At 43.9% G+C, this 14444-nt stretch overlaps 2 protein-coding genes across 11 annotated transcripts in view; one reads left to right on the top strand and one right to left on the bottom strand.

The window, feature by feature from the left end:
* SFI1 (SFI1 centrin binding protein) overlaps window positions 1-11331 on the top strand; it is an 87400-nt gene extending 76069 nt beyond the window's left edge. For all 4 annotated transcript variants that reach the window (XM_040416449.1, XM_040416448.1, XM_040416447.1 and 1 more), the window contains one exon: window positions 10952-11331. In XM_040416449.1, the coding sequence (XP_040272383.1) occupies window positions 10952-11083 (132 nt within the window). In that variant the 3' untranslated portion in view covers window positions 11084-11331. The remainder of the gene's footprint in view (window positions 1-10951) is intronic.
* A 93-nt stretch (window positions 11332-11424) lies between these two features.
* The window catches only part of PISD (phosphatidylserine decarboxylase), a 63337-nt gene continuing 60317 nt past the window's right edge, over window positions 11425-14444 (bottom strand). For 6 of the 7 annotated variants that reach the window (XM_040416461.1, XM_040416462.1, XM_040416464.1 and 3 more), the window contains 2 exons: window positions 14093-14253; window positions 11425-11881 (listed from right to left, as the gene is read on the bottom strand). In XM_040416461.1, the coding sequence (XP_040272395.1) occupies window positions 11657-11881; window positions 14093-14253 (386 nt within the window). In that variant the 3' untranslated portion in view covers window positions 11425-11656. Of the gene's footprint in view, window positions 11882-14092; window positions 14320-14444 lie in introns of those variants that run through there. The other variant, XM_040416467.1, reaches the window with a different exon arrangement.

Genomic DNA, 14444 nt, shown 5'->3' with positions numbered 1-14444 from the left:
AGGGGGGTAATCAATGACAGGGGGTTGATCAATGACAGGGGGGTGATCAGGGAGTCTATATGGGGTGATCACCACAGTCATTGATCACGCCCCTGTAAGGCTTCATTCAGACGTCCGGATGCGTTTTGCGGATCCGATCCATCTATCAGTGCATCCGTAAAAATCATGCGGACATCTGAATGGAGCTTTACAGGGGGGTAATCAATGACAGGGGGGTGATCAGGGAGTCTATATGGGGTGATCACCACAGTCATTGATCACTCCCCTGTAAGGCTTCATTCAGACGTCCGGATGCGTTTTGCGGATCCGATCCATCTATCAGTGCATCCGTAAAAATCATGCGGACATCTGAATGGAGCTTTACAGGGGGGTAATCAATGACAGGGGGGTGATCAGGGAGTCTATATGGGGTGATCACCACAGTCATTGATCATGCCCCTGTAAGGCTTCATTCAGACGTCCGGATGCGTTTTGCGGATCGGATCCATCTATCAGTGCATCCGTAAAAATCATGCGGACATCTGAATGGAGCTTTACAGGGGGGTGATCAGGGAGTCTATATGGGGTGATCACCACAGTCATTGATCATGCCCCTGTAAGGCTTCATTCAGACGTCCGGATGCGTTTTGCGGATCGGATCCATCTATCAGTGCATCCGTAAAAATCATGCGGACATCTGAATGGAGCTTTACAGGGGGGTGATCAATGACAGGGGGGTGATCAGGGAGTCTATATGGGGTGATCACCACAGTCATTGATCATGCCCCTGTAAGGCTTCATTCAGACGTCCGGATGCGTTTTGCGGATCGGATCCATCTATCAGTGCATCCGTAAAAATCATGCGGACGTCTGAATGGAGCTTTACAGGGGGTTGATCAATGACAGGGGGGTAATCAATGACAGGGGGGGTGATCAGGGAGTCTATATGGGGTGATAACCACAGTCATTGATCACGCCCCTGTAAGGCTTCATTCAGACGTCCGGATGCGTTTTGCGGATCCGATCCATCTATCAGTGGATCCGTAAAAATCATGCGGACATCTGAATGGAGCTTTACAGGGGGGTAATCAATGACAGGGGGGTGATCAATGACAGGGGGGTGATCAGGGAGTCTATATGGGGTGATCAGGGGTGATCAGGGGCTAATAAGGGGTTAATAAGTGACGGGGGGGGGGGGGGGTGTAGTGTAGTGTAGTGGTGCTTGGTGGGACTTTACTGAGCTACCTGTGTCCTCTGGTGGTCGATCCAAACAAATGGGACCACCAGAGGACCAGGTAGCAGGTATATTAGACGCTGTTATCAAAACAGCGTCTAATATACCTGTTAGGGGTTAAAAAAAACACATCTCCAGCCTGCCAGCGAACGATCGCCGCTGGCAGGCTGGAGATCAACTCTCTTACCTTCCGTTCCTGTGAGCGCGCGCGCCTGTGTGCGCGCGTTCACAGGAAATCTCGCCCATCGCGAGATGACGCATATATGCGTGACTCTGCGCAGGGCTGCCACCTCCGGAACGCGATCCTGCGTTAGGCGGTCCGGAGGTGGTTAAAGGGCTTCTGTCACCCCACTAAACTCATATTTTTTTTTTTTGTGTACTTATAATCCCTATCCTGCCATATTGCCATACATTATGTTATTAATAATTTTCGTTCAGTAGATTTAGCCAAAAACTTACTTTTATGATATGCTAATTACCTTTCTACCAGCAAGTAGGGCGTCTACTTGCTGATAGCAGCCGCAGAAAACCGCCCCCCCCCCCCCTCCGCCACCTCTTGTTGATTGACAGGGCCAGCCGCGATCTCCTCCTCCAGCCAGCCCTGTCAGCATTTCAAAAATCGCGCGCCTGTGTTGATTCGGCGCAGGCGCTCTGAGATAAGGAGGCTCGCATCCTCAGCACTCCCTCAGTGCGCCTGCGCCGATGACGTCTTCTCTTTCGATGACGTCATCGGCGCAGGCGCACTGAGGGAGTGCTGAGGATGCGAGCCTCCTTATCTCAGAACGCCTGCGCCGAATCAACACAGGCACGCGATTTTTGAAATGCTCACAGGGCTGGCCGGAGGAGGAGAGCACTGCTGGCCCTGTCAATCAACAAGAGGAGGGGGCGGTTTTCTGCGGCTGCTACCAGGAAGTAGACGCCCTACTTGCTGGTAGAAAGGTAATTAGCATATCATAAAAGTACGTTTTTTGCTAAATCTACTGAACGAAAATTATTAATAACAATGTATGGCAATATCGCAGGATAGGGATTATAAGTACACACAAAAAAAAAAAAAGTTTAGTGGGGTGACAGAAGCCCTTTAAGGAGGCGCTCCAAATATAGGCATTTCATGGCAATTACATAAAGTAAAAGGATTCGCTGATTATAGAGGCCCACTCACAGGGGCATGATCCAGCAAAGGCACAAGGGACGTGTCCCATCTTAGAGAGTATACAGGTGGGACACTATGCATTAGAAGGGGAGCCTTTATCTTACTAGAGAAAGATGTATTCATAGTCCTACACAATGATTAAATGAAACGGCTATAGCAGAGCTGTTCATTTAGGCCTAGGGGGGCTACGGTACGTAAGACATGGATCCATCGGGCCTCATGTTGGAGCAGTATGCGGTCCCAGTCTCCACCCCGAGTAGGAAGGGGGGGGGGGGGGGATGACCTCAATGCCCATTGCCCTAATACTTTGGGGGTCCCCATGATGATACTCCTGTACATGGCTGGATACAGCTGTGTCTCTCTTATTGGAGATATCCCCCAAGTGCTCCCAAATACGTCTACGCAGTTCTCTTTGTTTTCCCTATGTATTCCATAGGACATTCACATGTTAATTTGTAAATAACGCCTCACGTTCTGCAATTAATAAAATCCTTAATTGTAAAGGATCTCTTTAGATTAACACTCCTGAATGTTTTACCTGTCTGCATGATGCTGCAGGCAACACAGCCACTACATCTAAAGCAACCCAAGGGCTTACTATCTAGCCATGTATTTCCCCTTGGAGGTGGATTGTAGTGGCTGTGTACCAGCAGATCTTTGAGGCTGTTACCCTTCCTAAATGTTATTTGTGGGTAGTCATGAATCTTGTCTTTAATGTCTGGATCCATGAGTAGAATCGACCAGTATTTCTGTTGGATGTTCCTAACACAGTTGGCAGCCTCATCAAATGTACCTATTAGCCGGATTTTTTGTTCGGTTTGAGGTTTAATTTTGGGTACCAGTAATTCATTAAGTGTTGCTGCGAGCGCTGTCTGATAAGCTGGTCTTAGAACTGCGTCAGGGTATCCCCTGGAGAGAAATCTGCTCCTGAGGATAGCAGCCTGTTCCACAAACTCGGGTTTATCCAAACAGTTGCGTCTCAAACGTAGATATTGGCCACGCGGTATTCCTCTCTTCAAGGGTAGGGGGCGGCTACTGTTCCAGTGCAATACCGAGTTTGTGGAAGTAGGTTTACAATAAATGCTAGTACTCAGTTCATCAATACCCTTTTTTGAAATTGAAATATCTAGGAAGGGGAGAGTCTTGTTAGTCTCGTACATAAAACGTAATTCTAGGTTGTTGCTATTAAGCCTCTCAACAAAGGTAGAGCAGGCACGTTCCGTCGCGTTCCATATGATGAAAATGTCATCAATGTACCGGGCCCACAATGATATAGGCCCGGTACATGATGACATCCCATCGCTGAATACAGTAGTTGCTTCCCACCAGCCCAGGAGTAAGTTTGCGTAGGACGGTGCGCAGGAACATCCCATGGTGGTACCACTTACCATCAAAAAGAAAAAAGTTGTGAGTGAGGATGTATCTCAGAAGTTTCAGGACAAAATGGTTATGTTCCCTAAATTGTCTGCCCCTCATCCCTAGGTAGTAGGGTACTAGGTAGGGTGCGTGAACTGCCCCATCACGTCACCGCGCTCCAAGCCTCACTCTGAGGCGCGATCAGATTTGCGCATGCGCGGATACGCGAACCTCCCCCATCGCGTCGCTCCAAGCCACCGCGCGGGCGTCCGTCCTCGGGCAGGTTGTACCATAACCTCAGGACATACCGGGACCTGCACATTAGCAGACCTCCCTCTCTTGTTATATGGCCCCCATCTCTTTAGGCCTGTTTCAGCCCTGATACACAATGGATCCCACACCAGGGGCTCATTATTTGTAAGTGTCCTCCACTCACTCTGTTATACCTGAATATCTTCAGTGTGAATGTTCGAATCAATTCGGAGTAACATTCCAGGTGATTCATGCCCTGCCCGACTGCACAACAGTTCGTTCCCCTGATGATTTGTACATGAAACATGCATGTAGGGATTAGCTGCACAACAGGACCAAGTAGGGTAAGGTTCTGGACGGGGTCGTTCTTTTTAAGACGAGTGCTCCGTGGTTAGGACACCAGGGACAAATCAGTATCCCTATCCTAGGGTGAAATAGGGACTTAGAGCCCTCTATCATCCATGTCCGGTGCCTACCACTAAGAATTTATTTTCAGTATGACGAACATCTTCTGAACATCCACAACGACCGGATGACAACTGGGTTACGGTAGGACAACCGGTTATACTCTCAGGTGCCGCCGCGTACCAATTTTTTTCATGTGTAATTTTTGCACTCATTTGTTATTTTGTTTATATTTAGGGATTTTTTTCTATCTTGATATCAATTAAAAGTTACATTTTAATAAGATCACCATTTCAACCTTCGGCTATATTTGATATGCAAATATTGGGTCACCAAAAAGTTATATCTAGAAGCTTTTTTTCCTGTCAAAAGTGGTCCAAAACAGGAGTGTGAAAGTAGCCTTATCTATCTCAGGGAGTATTGTGCAATACCTTGTAAATGCAGACTACCTATTATCAGCTCTAGAAGCTGGTACTTTCAAAATATAGGGAATGTCTCTCCCACACTATAAGCCAGCGGTCCCCAACCAAGGACCGGGCGCTGGAAGATTGTTTGCCGGGCCGCGGCAATACAGAGGAGCGGAGACTCAAGGCGCATGCGTGCCCGACACGCATATCACACACGGCGGGTGGCCGTACAGCGGGAAGGAAGGAGAGCGTTCCTTCCTTCCCACTGTGATGCCGGCCAGCCACTGCCACCAGAGGAGAGAGTGGGTGGAGGAGAGGAGGGACTGTGGCCACTGTGCCAGCAATGATAATTAACCAGAGGACCTTTCATGGGTCAGGACTTTATTAACTAAGTAGCAGGATATGTAGAGCGGTGCCCAGGGATCTCCCTGCCCTTATTATTATTCCTGGGCGCCGCTCCATTCGCCCGCTGTGGCCCCCGTTACCGTCTCCCGCGCTGTATGCCAATTACTACTATCGGAACACCAGGGAGGAGACATCAGCTTCTCTCCCTGGGCGTTCCTTCTCCCTGGCTGTAGCGCTGTCCAATCACTGCGCAGAGCGTCACAGCCAGGGGGGGAAAAAAAAACTCGCCTGACGTTCTGCACTGCGATTCGACAGCGCTACAGCCAGGGAGAGAAGCTGATGTCTCCTCCCTGGTGTTCCCATAGTAGTAATTAGTATACAGCGCGGGAGATGGTAATGGGGGCCACAGTGGGCGAATGGAGCTGTGCCCAGATATAATAGTAAGTGCACTCCTACATGTCCTGCTACTTGGTTAATAAAGTCCGGACCCATGAAAGGTCCTCTTACAGATACAGGAGGCGGGTGCGGCACCTGAGGGGTTAACTGCTGCTGATCACAGCTCCCTTTCAGAGGTTGGGTGCTGGCTATGTGATTCTGCCGCACCTGCCTCCTGTATGTGTATTAAAAGTTAATTATCATTGGTGGCACAGTGCCCCCCCCCAGTATTAAAAACATTGGTGGTGTAGTGCACCCCCCACCAGTATTAAAATCATTGGTGGCAGTGGCCACAGGGTCCCCTCTCCCCTCATTGGTGGCAGTGGCAGCTCCTGATCGGAGCCCTAGCAGTGTAATCCTGGGGCTCCGATCGGTTACCATGGCAGCCAGGACGCTACTGAAGCCCTGGCTGCCATGGTAATCTCCCTTCTGCTGTGTGCACTATGCCCAGGGCAGCAGGGAGAGTGTGAAGTACTATTCACCCTGATAATTCTTCTAGGGACCTGGAACGCGCTGTCTTGCATTAAACTGGTCCTTGGTGCAAAAAAGGTTGGGGACCACTGCTATAAGCCATACATAAGATTTGGAGGAAGGTCAGAAATATTGATGGGTATACTGGACCAGTTTGGCCTAACGTCATGTATCCTGAATTGCAGAAACCTCCCTGTAATTTCATGGTATTACTCATATTAAACCTTTATATATAAAGGAAAATCTTAAATCCTTTGTACAAGGTCTGGCCAAAACTATTTTCTACCAACATCTGCAGCTGAGACATGCTATACCAGGGGTCAGCAACCTCCGGCACTCCAGGTGTTGTGAAACTACATCTCCCATCATGCACACTTGCTTGGCTGCTCTCTAAACTCCCACACAAGTGGAAAGAGCATGCTGGGAGTTGTAGTTTCACAACAGCTGGAGTGCCGAAGGTTGCTGATCCCTGCGCTATACAGATAAACAGTACAGTACAATTCTTATTCTGCGAGCTGTCAGTTATCCTATAGTAGAGTTAGTGGAAGCACTGGGGCATAATTTCCCTGCATTATAGAAGCACATCCTTTACAGCTGTATAATAAATGGAAGGAAGAGATTACAGATCTAGAGGAGCAATGGGCAGTATTTCAAAGCTTCCTTAGTTTATCCATTGGTGCAGCCCATAGGCTGTTGTATCTTTTACATGGAGTATATCTGATACCAGTGTTAAAGGGTTTCTGTCGCTAGAATTAACCCTATTAAACTGGCTGACATTAGCGATGTGCTAATGTCAGCTGAACCTAACTAGCGTATTCCTCCTTTTATCTATGCCCCCGTTACTCCAGAAATATAACTTTTATAATATGGTAATTAGCCTCTAGAAGCAGAGGCTCTGTTATCCCACCTCTGGCCATGCCCTGCTACACTAGCACATCGCTACTGTCAGCTAGTTTAATAGGGTTAATTCTGGTGACAGAAACCCTTTAAAGATAGGATATAGGATGGATGACCTCTGTCCTAGATGTGGGACATCACAGGCTGACTTAATACATTTAATGTGAAATTGCTCACGTTTAAGGCTATATTGGTCTGATGCTATAAACCTACCGGAGACTGTATTTGATATAAAATTGGATTGTAACCCTCTGCTTTGTCTCCTTGGATATGTGGCTGAGTACCTGTGATGGAGGGCCATCTGTTCCCTATTCTCCACCTTTTATATCAAGCTTGTAAGCCGATTGCTTCCTACTGAATACCTCATGATCCACCCACAAAATAAGGTCCCCTGCACACGACCGTATTGTTTTGCGGTCCATTTTAAATGGATCAGTTTTTCAGTTTCAGTAGTGGTTCCGTTTCAGTTTGTGATCCGTTTTTAGCGGAACTGAAACGGAAGCATACAATAATGTTTAAACAGTAAGTACATTAAAAAATTGGGCTGGGCATAACATTTTCAATAGTTGGTCTTGCAAAAACGGAACTGATACATTCTGGTTTTTTTTTTGCGGACCCATTGACTTGAATGGTTTCGTATACAGAACGCAAAAAAAAAAAACAATCATGTGCAGGAGGCCTAATGTATCTCTCGAGTCAATCTATAATTAGGCTCAAGAAATCAGTATATTTGAAAGGGGTAGTATTAAAAATTTTGAAGATATTTGGGGTAAATGGCTTGACACACCGGACCATTAACATTAAAAAGATTGTTCACTACAGTCTTAACCCTTTGAGCTAGGTGGACTGAAAATGGCGGATGGTTTTCCTCTACTCATGTACTATAACACAAAATTACAATACTATATCATGATATTCCATGTATACATGACAAATTGCGGATCCACAAAAATGGACACTGACTGTTTGCGTTCCACATTTTGTGTGACATTCTGACCTATTCTTGTCTGTAAAACAGAATAGGACATGCTCTATTTTTCTGCGGGCCCACAGAATGGATATACAGATGCAGAAAGCACGTGATGGTAGTTTTGTATGGTTGCTTTATGTATTTTCACTTATTTTGTAAAACCTAAAAAAAATACTATTTGATTCAAGAAAAAAAAATAAAAAGGGGAGTTATCACCATCTACTTGCCTATGCAGCTAAGGGCACTGACATATAAAGTATATGGACAAAAAGTAAAGGAGCATCCACAGGAGGCTTTTGAATCCCATTTTAAATCCATAGGCATTAACATAGAGTTAGTTCCTCCTCTGGGGTTAAGTTCAGGGCTCTGTGCAGGCCACCAAACTCATCCAGTCATGCCTTTATAGACCTTGCTTTGTGCACAGTCCTGCAAGAACAGAAAAGGGCCTTCCCCAAACTGTTCCCTCAGTTGGAAACCTAGAAATGTCAAAAATGTATTGATATGTCGAAGCTCTAAGATTTCCATTCCCTGGAACTAAAGGGCATATGCACTATGGGGGAGATTTCGTAAAACTGGTGCAAAGTAACATAGAATGTGTCGGCAGATAAGAACCATTTGGCCCATCTAGTCGGCCCAATATACTGAGTACTATGGATAGCCCCCGGCCCTATCTTATATGGAGGATGATGGCCTTATGCCTATCCCATGCATGCTTAAACTCCTCCACTGTATTTGCAGCTACCACTTCTGCAGGAAGGCTATTCCATGCATCCACTACTCTCTCAGAACTGGCTCCTTTGGAAAATGAAAGGTGGAATTGGCTTGGTTGCTATGGATTCTTTTAACCAGTTTTCATAAGTTCCCTCCTTATGTGCCTCGGCGACCCTACCACTTTGTGGTTCCTGAATGCTTCCACTTTGCAATAATATAATTCACAGTTGATCGAGGAATATCTAGGAGGGAAGAAATTTTATGAACTGACTTGTAACAGTGACATCCTTATTCACACGTCAGTGATTTTGAGCCAAAACCAGGTGCGACGCTAAACACAGAACAGGTGCAGATCTTTCTACCTTCTGTCTGTGGAGGCTCCACGCCTGGTTTTGGCTCACAATCACTGATGTATGAATAAGGCTTTACAGGACTATGCTGGAGTTCAGTATTCTTTCATGTTTGTAAAGGCAGAGTGCATGGCCAGGGGCTGGATTTTATACACCTGCAGTATTGGGGACTACAACAAACACCTGAATTCAATCATTAAGGTGTATCCCAATAAATTTGTCCCAAGCTTTTCGTAGTGGGGAACAAGTATGTAGCAAGCCAATAAACAGCAGTGTTTAGGAACTATAAAAAAACATTTTTATTCTACAGATTTAAAATAAGGTTTAAAAAAAAAAAGGATTTAAAGGTGTTGTCTTCTCATTCAGTATCATCAGTACAAAATATATCTGTAATCAAGTTAGTGAGAAATATGCAATTATTCAGAACATTAACCCTTTCAGCCGCAAGCAAGTTTTCCATTTATTTTTTACACTCTGCCTTCCAAAGATACAGCTTTTTTTTTCTTTTTACTTTTCAATTCCATACTTTGACCATTTGAGTGTGTTTGATCACTTTTTTTAGGGGATGTGAATCAACAAAAAGGCAAATTGACATTTTCTTTTCCCATTACGGCATTAATAGTATGAGATAAATACATTTATATTAAGGTTCCATTCACACATCCATAGTGTATTGCGGATCCAAAATACACCCAGCCGGCATAGAAATACCCCCATAGAAATGCCTATTCTTATCCGCAATTGCGGACAAGAATAGAACATGTTCTATTTTTTTCGGCAGCCGCGGACTGGAAGATCGGGGGCACGCTCCGAAAACGCAGAGAGCACATAGTGTGCTATCCGCATCCATTCCGTCCCCATAGAGAATGAATGGGTCCGCACCCGTTCCGCAATTTGCGGAACGGATGCGGACCCATTATTACGGATGTGTGACTGGAGCCTTAAAGTAATAGTTCAGAGTTTTTGGGGTGTGGTGATGCCTATGATTTTTTATTTTTTTTTTATGATGGAGTGATTGGGATTTTTATATATAAAATATATATATATATTTTAAAAAATATATTTTTTTTACACTTAAAAGGGGGTTGTCTCACTTCAGCAAATAGCATTTATTATGTAGAAGTTAATACAAGGCACTTGCTAATGTATTGTGATTGGATTCATTTTTCTATCACATTATACACTGCTCGTTTCCATGGTTATGACCATCCTGCAGTCCAGCAGAGGTGGTCGTGCTTTCACACTATAGGAAAAAGCACCAACCCACGGTCCTGGCCACCAGAGAGGCTGGCGCTTTTTCCTATAGTGTGCAAGCACAACCAACACTGCTGGATTCTATGGTGGTCATAACCATGGAAACGAGCAGTGTATAATGTGATGGAAAAATTTGCCTAGCAAGCAAAGGAGGCAATATAGATAACGATACATTAGTAAGTGTCTTGTATTAACTTTCTCTACATAATAAATGCCACTTAAAGGGGTTGACTCACTTCAGTAAGTCCCCTAACGGGTCTTTGACATGTGATCCTTAGATCGCTTGTCTTTCACATTGCAATGTGAAGGATTTTTTTATTTTTCTATTGAGCACTGCCACCTGCAGGGCTTAATATGAATTATTGCTCTATTAGCCTGGAACTCTTGAGGGAGACCGAAGCTATTAGCGGGATCTCCATGCGGCAAAGCCATTTGGCCCCCCCCTGGAGTACCGCACTTGCAGGCTGTGGAGCCTATAGGTGTAACAGTAACACCCCCATTGCTCTTCTAAGCTTATTTAGATATATTAAAGTGCAATGTGGGCACATTTGAACATGGGACCAACACAAATGCGCTCAGCTGTCAAGTGCACATGTAACAGGTCGGCCAGTGTCATAAGTACAAATCTGCTGACAGAAGCCTTTTAAGTGGTCGTTACTCCAGATATTGTTATTAAATTCATGGGATATTCCTTTTAGTTTTCCATATTATCAACTGCTTACTCTTTTGCAGCTGGAAGAGCAGATAGAAAAGCGTGAGCAGAAATTAAGTGGGGAGAAGCTGCACGTTGAGGACTCTGTCAGTCGTATCCAGAAGATTGCGGCATCCATGGATTTATCTACTCAGCCAAGATGTAATAAATAAATCATAGTGTTTGCAACTGTTTTATTTCAAAATGTATGCTATTAAATGTTAATGTATTAGCAAGATCTTCCTCTTGTTGTTTAGATATACAAAAGTAATGAGCTACAGCTCCCTTAGGCAGGACTGATATTCCTGCACTGACGAATGAATGGGCCTGCACTATGACCCTATAACCAGGCCAAGTAGCTGCCAGATATCAACTTACTGGGAAGCTAAACCTGCCATAACGGGGTAGCACTTCCCTGAAGTTAGCAGTGCCTCAACTGTGTTTTCGTTATATAAAATGATTTTCTCAAACATTTAGACACATGCCTGAAAGAGCTCTTTTCTCCTGCTCTATGGCAGGAAGCCACACCTCATAGACAAAGTGCAGGAGTGGAAATTAAAGTGTGTAATGACGCCTGGTTGTGGGAGGCAGTAGCCACGGCAGATGGTCTGGATCTGCATGACCGACTTCAGTATGGCATGTGCACATAATTCCAACTTGCATAGAGACGTTGCTTTCAGCCTCTGTCACCAAAACATACAAACGGTCTCTGGCCCTTCTTCAGGAAGCAAAACTGACTCCTTTTCCTACAAGGAGCCCATGGCCTCTCCAAAATGGATTTTCTGTCCAGCCTTCAGGTTAAATGTAAAATCCTTTGGCGCTTCAAAGATGAGAACAATGGTGGAACCAAGGTTGAATTCTCCCAGTTGTTCACCTTTTCTCATTACAATGCCATCCTGGTTATTATTCGTTACATAGCTCATATCATTGTGAGAGCCTTTGCTGTAACGTGGGCTGTTAGTTTGTAAATCCTAAAAGGGGGGAAAAAAATGTATTCAGTTCAGTTTTTAATATTGTCAACTAGTCCAGATTAGGTGCTTGTTCACACTTGTGTTCTTTATCTCCCTAGCTTCTGTAAAACCAGACCCCATGATGCTCATCTAAAGTTGGGCATATACTTGTGATTTTGGATGGCCAAAAAAGCTGATGTAGACCAGGCATGCTCAACCTGCGGCGCTCCAGTTGTTGCAAAACTACAACTCCTAGCATGTCCGAAAAGCCTACAGATATCATCCTACAGCAGGGCATGGTGGGAGTTGTAGTTTTACAACAACTAGAGGGCCGTAGGTTGAGCATGCCTGATGTAGACCATTTTCTACAAATTATTGGTACCCTTTTCGCGACGTGATTGAGCATGACCAATGCTGACCGATGGTAGATAGCTCAGAAAAACTGATCTACGGTGTCGTCAGGTGCTGCAGTTGAAAACATGCTCATGCCCAATGACTGATCTGTGTCTCAGCAGTGGAAACCCCATTTTTGTCTAAAGTGTAACTTTTACTGTATTTGTGAAAATTCCTTGCGGACAATAATGCAATTAGGGATGAGCAAATCGACCGGATGAAACATCCGAAGTTCATTCGCATAAAACTTTGTTAGAATACTGTACAGAGCGAGCACTCTGTACAGTATTAGCTCCTATGAGCCGAAATTATTTTGCGAAGTCTTGCAAGACTTCGGGTAATAACTTCAGAAATTAATTTCTACTGTAAAAACCTTTTACTGAACTCTGGTTCAGTTCCAAGGTACCACCTGGATTCGCACATCCCTAAATGCAATAGACAAACAATGAACCACAAGTCATTCCAAAAACGTCTGTCCAAAATCTAATGTATGACCAGCTTAACACAGATTTATGACCAATCAGACCAGTTTATTATTTTTGTAGGATAGAATGAATCCTAGCCTTCCTCGTCTGGGTTTGACCTCTGTAAAATTACATTTTCCTAGTCACATACAATGATGGTCATAACATCTATAAATAATGAAAATGCACCAGTTATTGTATATAAAACAAAACTTTATTAAATATTTAAAATGTATAAAGTGGTGAAATCAGCAACAAGGAAAGAATTACAATGCAGTCACAATAATATAAAAGCGAAAAAATATATATAAAATCACAACCTCAGGCAGAGTACGAATATAAAATTTTATTAATCATGATTACAGGATATAGACGAATTGGCAGCAGTAGATGCCAGATCCATAACTCCTGCCTAGAAGTACTATCTAGTCAAAAATGAAATAGACCGCAGACAAGAAAGCCGCCCAACGTGTTACGCTGTTGGCTTCTTCACAGCAGAGACACATCATAATGTCACATGACCAGTGCTTCAGTTAGGCCCATGGGTGTGCGTTATTTGATGAACTTCTGGCATGTTTGTGAGCATCATTTGACGATTTCCGGTTCCATGTTTGCGAGCATCATTTGACGATTTCCGGTTCCATGTTTGCCGCCACATCTTACCAAAAGTCTGTTATTTCCCATGGCTTTGACCGCACACATGGCGCGTCTCCTTTATGATTCATCTGGTTGGGAGAGTGCAATTTATTATCTGGTGTGGAATCTTGCATATTATTGGCCAGTTACTGTTTAAACATCATGCTGGGAAGTGACGTGTCTCTGCCCCTGAAGAAGCCAATGGTGAAATGGACTGGGCAGCTTTCTTGTCTGCGGTCTGTATGTCATTGATTTTATTACCATCTGATGTACTTTGTTTTTACAAGATAGTACTTTTAGGCAGGAGTTATGGATCTGGCATCTACTACTACTGATTAGTCTATCGGGTAATCATAATTAATATAATTTTTTAATTAGTACTCTGCCTAAGATTAGGCTTTTTTTTTTTGTACACCAATATTGTATACTGTTGTGACTGCATTATAACTAATTTTCCCTATTTTATTCATTTCAAAATATTTGTTTTTTGGATTATTAATAATTTTATTTTATATACAATAATTGGGTATTATAGGTGGTGTTTTAGGGCATGCGTGAATTATTCATTGATATGGCCCTCTGTATCAGTTGATCAATGGTCATAATGTCAACTAGTTAAAAAAAAAATTGCATGTCCATATATTTTTTTTCACCACACTTTAGCCAAGTGTGGTGAAAAAAATATAAAAATAAAATAATGAGTACATTTATATACTTTCATTGTACTAAAATCACTTACCCTGTCAAAATATATGCGGATGGACCCAACATTTGTCGCACCAACTGCAGTGAGTGAGAAAAATCCATGTTTCCATCCCCCTGTGAGTACAACCCGTTCATTGTAACAGAACAACTCTTTTATCCACCGAGCAACTCCTGGGTTCACAGACATGAGAGATCCTATGGAATCAACGATTTATAGTGACTTTGTGATAGAAATACACTTTAGGCTGGGTTTACCCGCTGCTGTGAAAAAAAAAAAAAAAAATACCACAAAAATTGCATCACAAAAACCACGTGCGTTTTTACCATGATTGCTGCGGTTTTGTAATGTGGTAATTGCAGGTGAAACATGTTAAAGTGGTTGTCCC

Source organism: Bufo bufo, chromosome 2 (assembly GCF_905171765.1).
Source record: "Bufo bufo chromosome 2, aBufBuf1.1, whole genome shotgun sequence".
Classification (NCBI taxonomy): domain Eukaryota; kingdom Metazoa; phylum Chordata; class Amphibia; order Anura; family Bufonidae; genus Bufo; species Bufo bufo.
The sequence above is the reverse complement of the archived record's forward strand: the minus strand, read 5'-3'. Positions and strand labels throughout refer to the sequence as shown.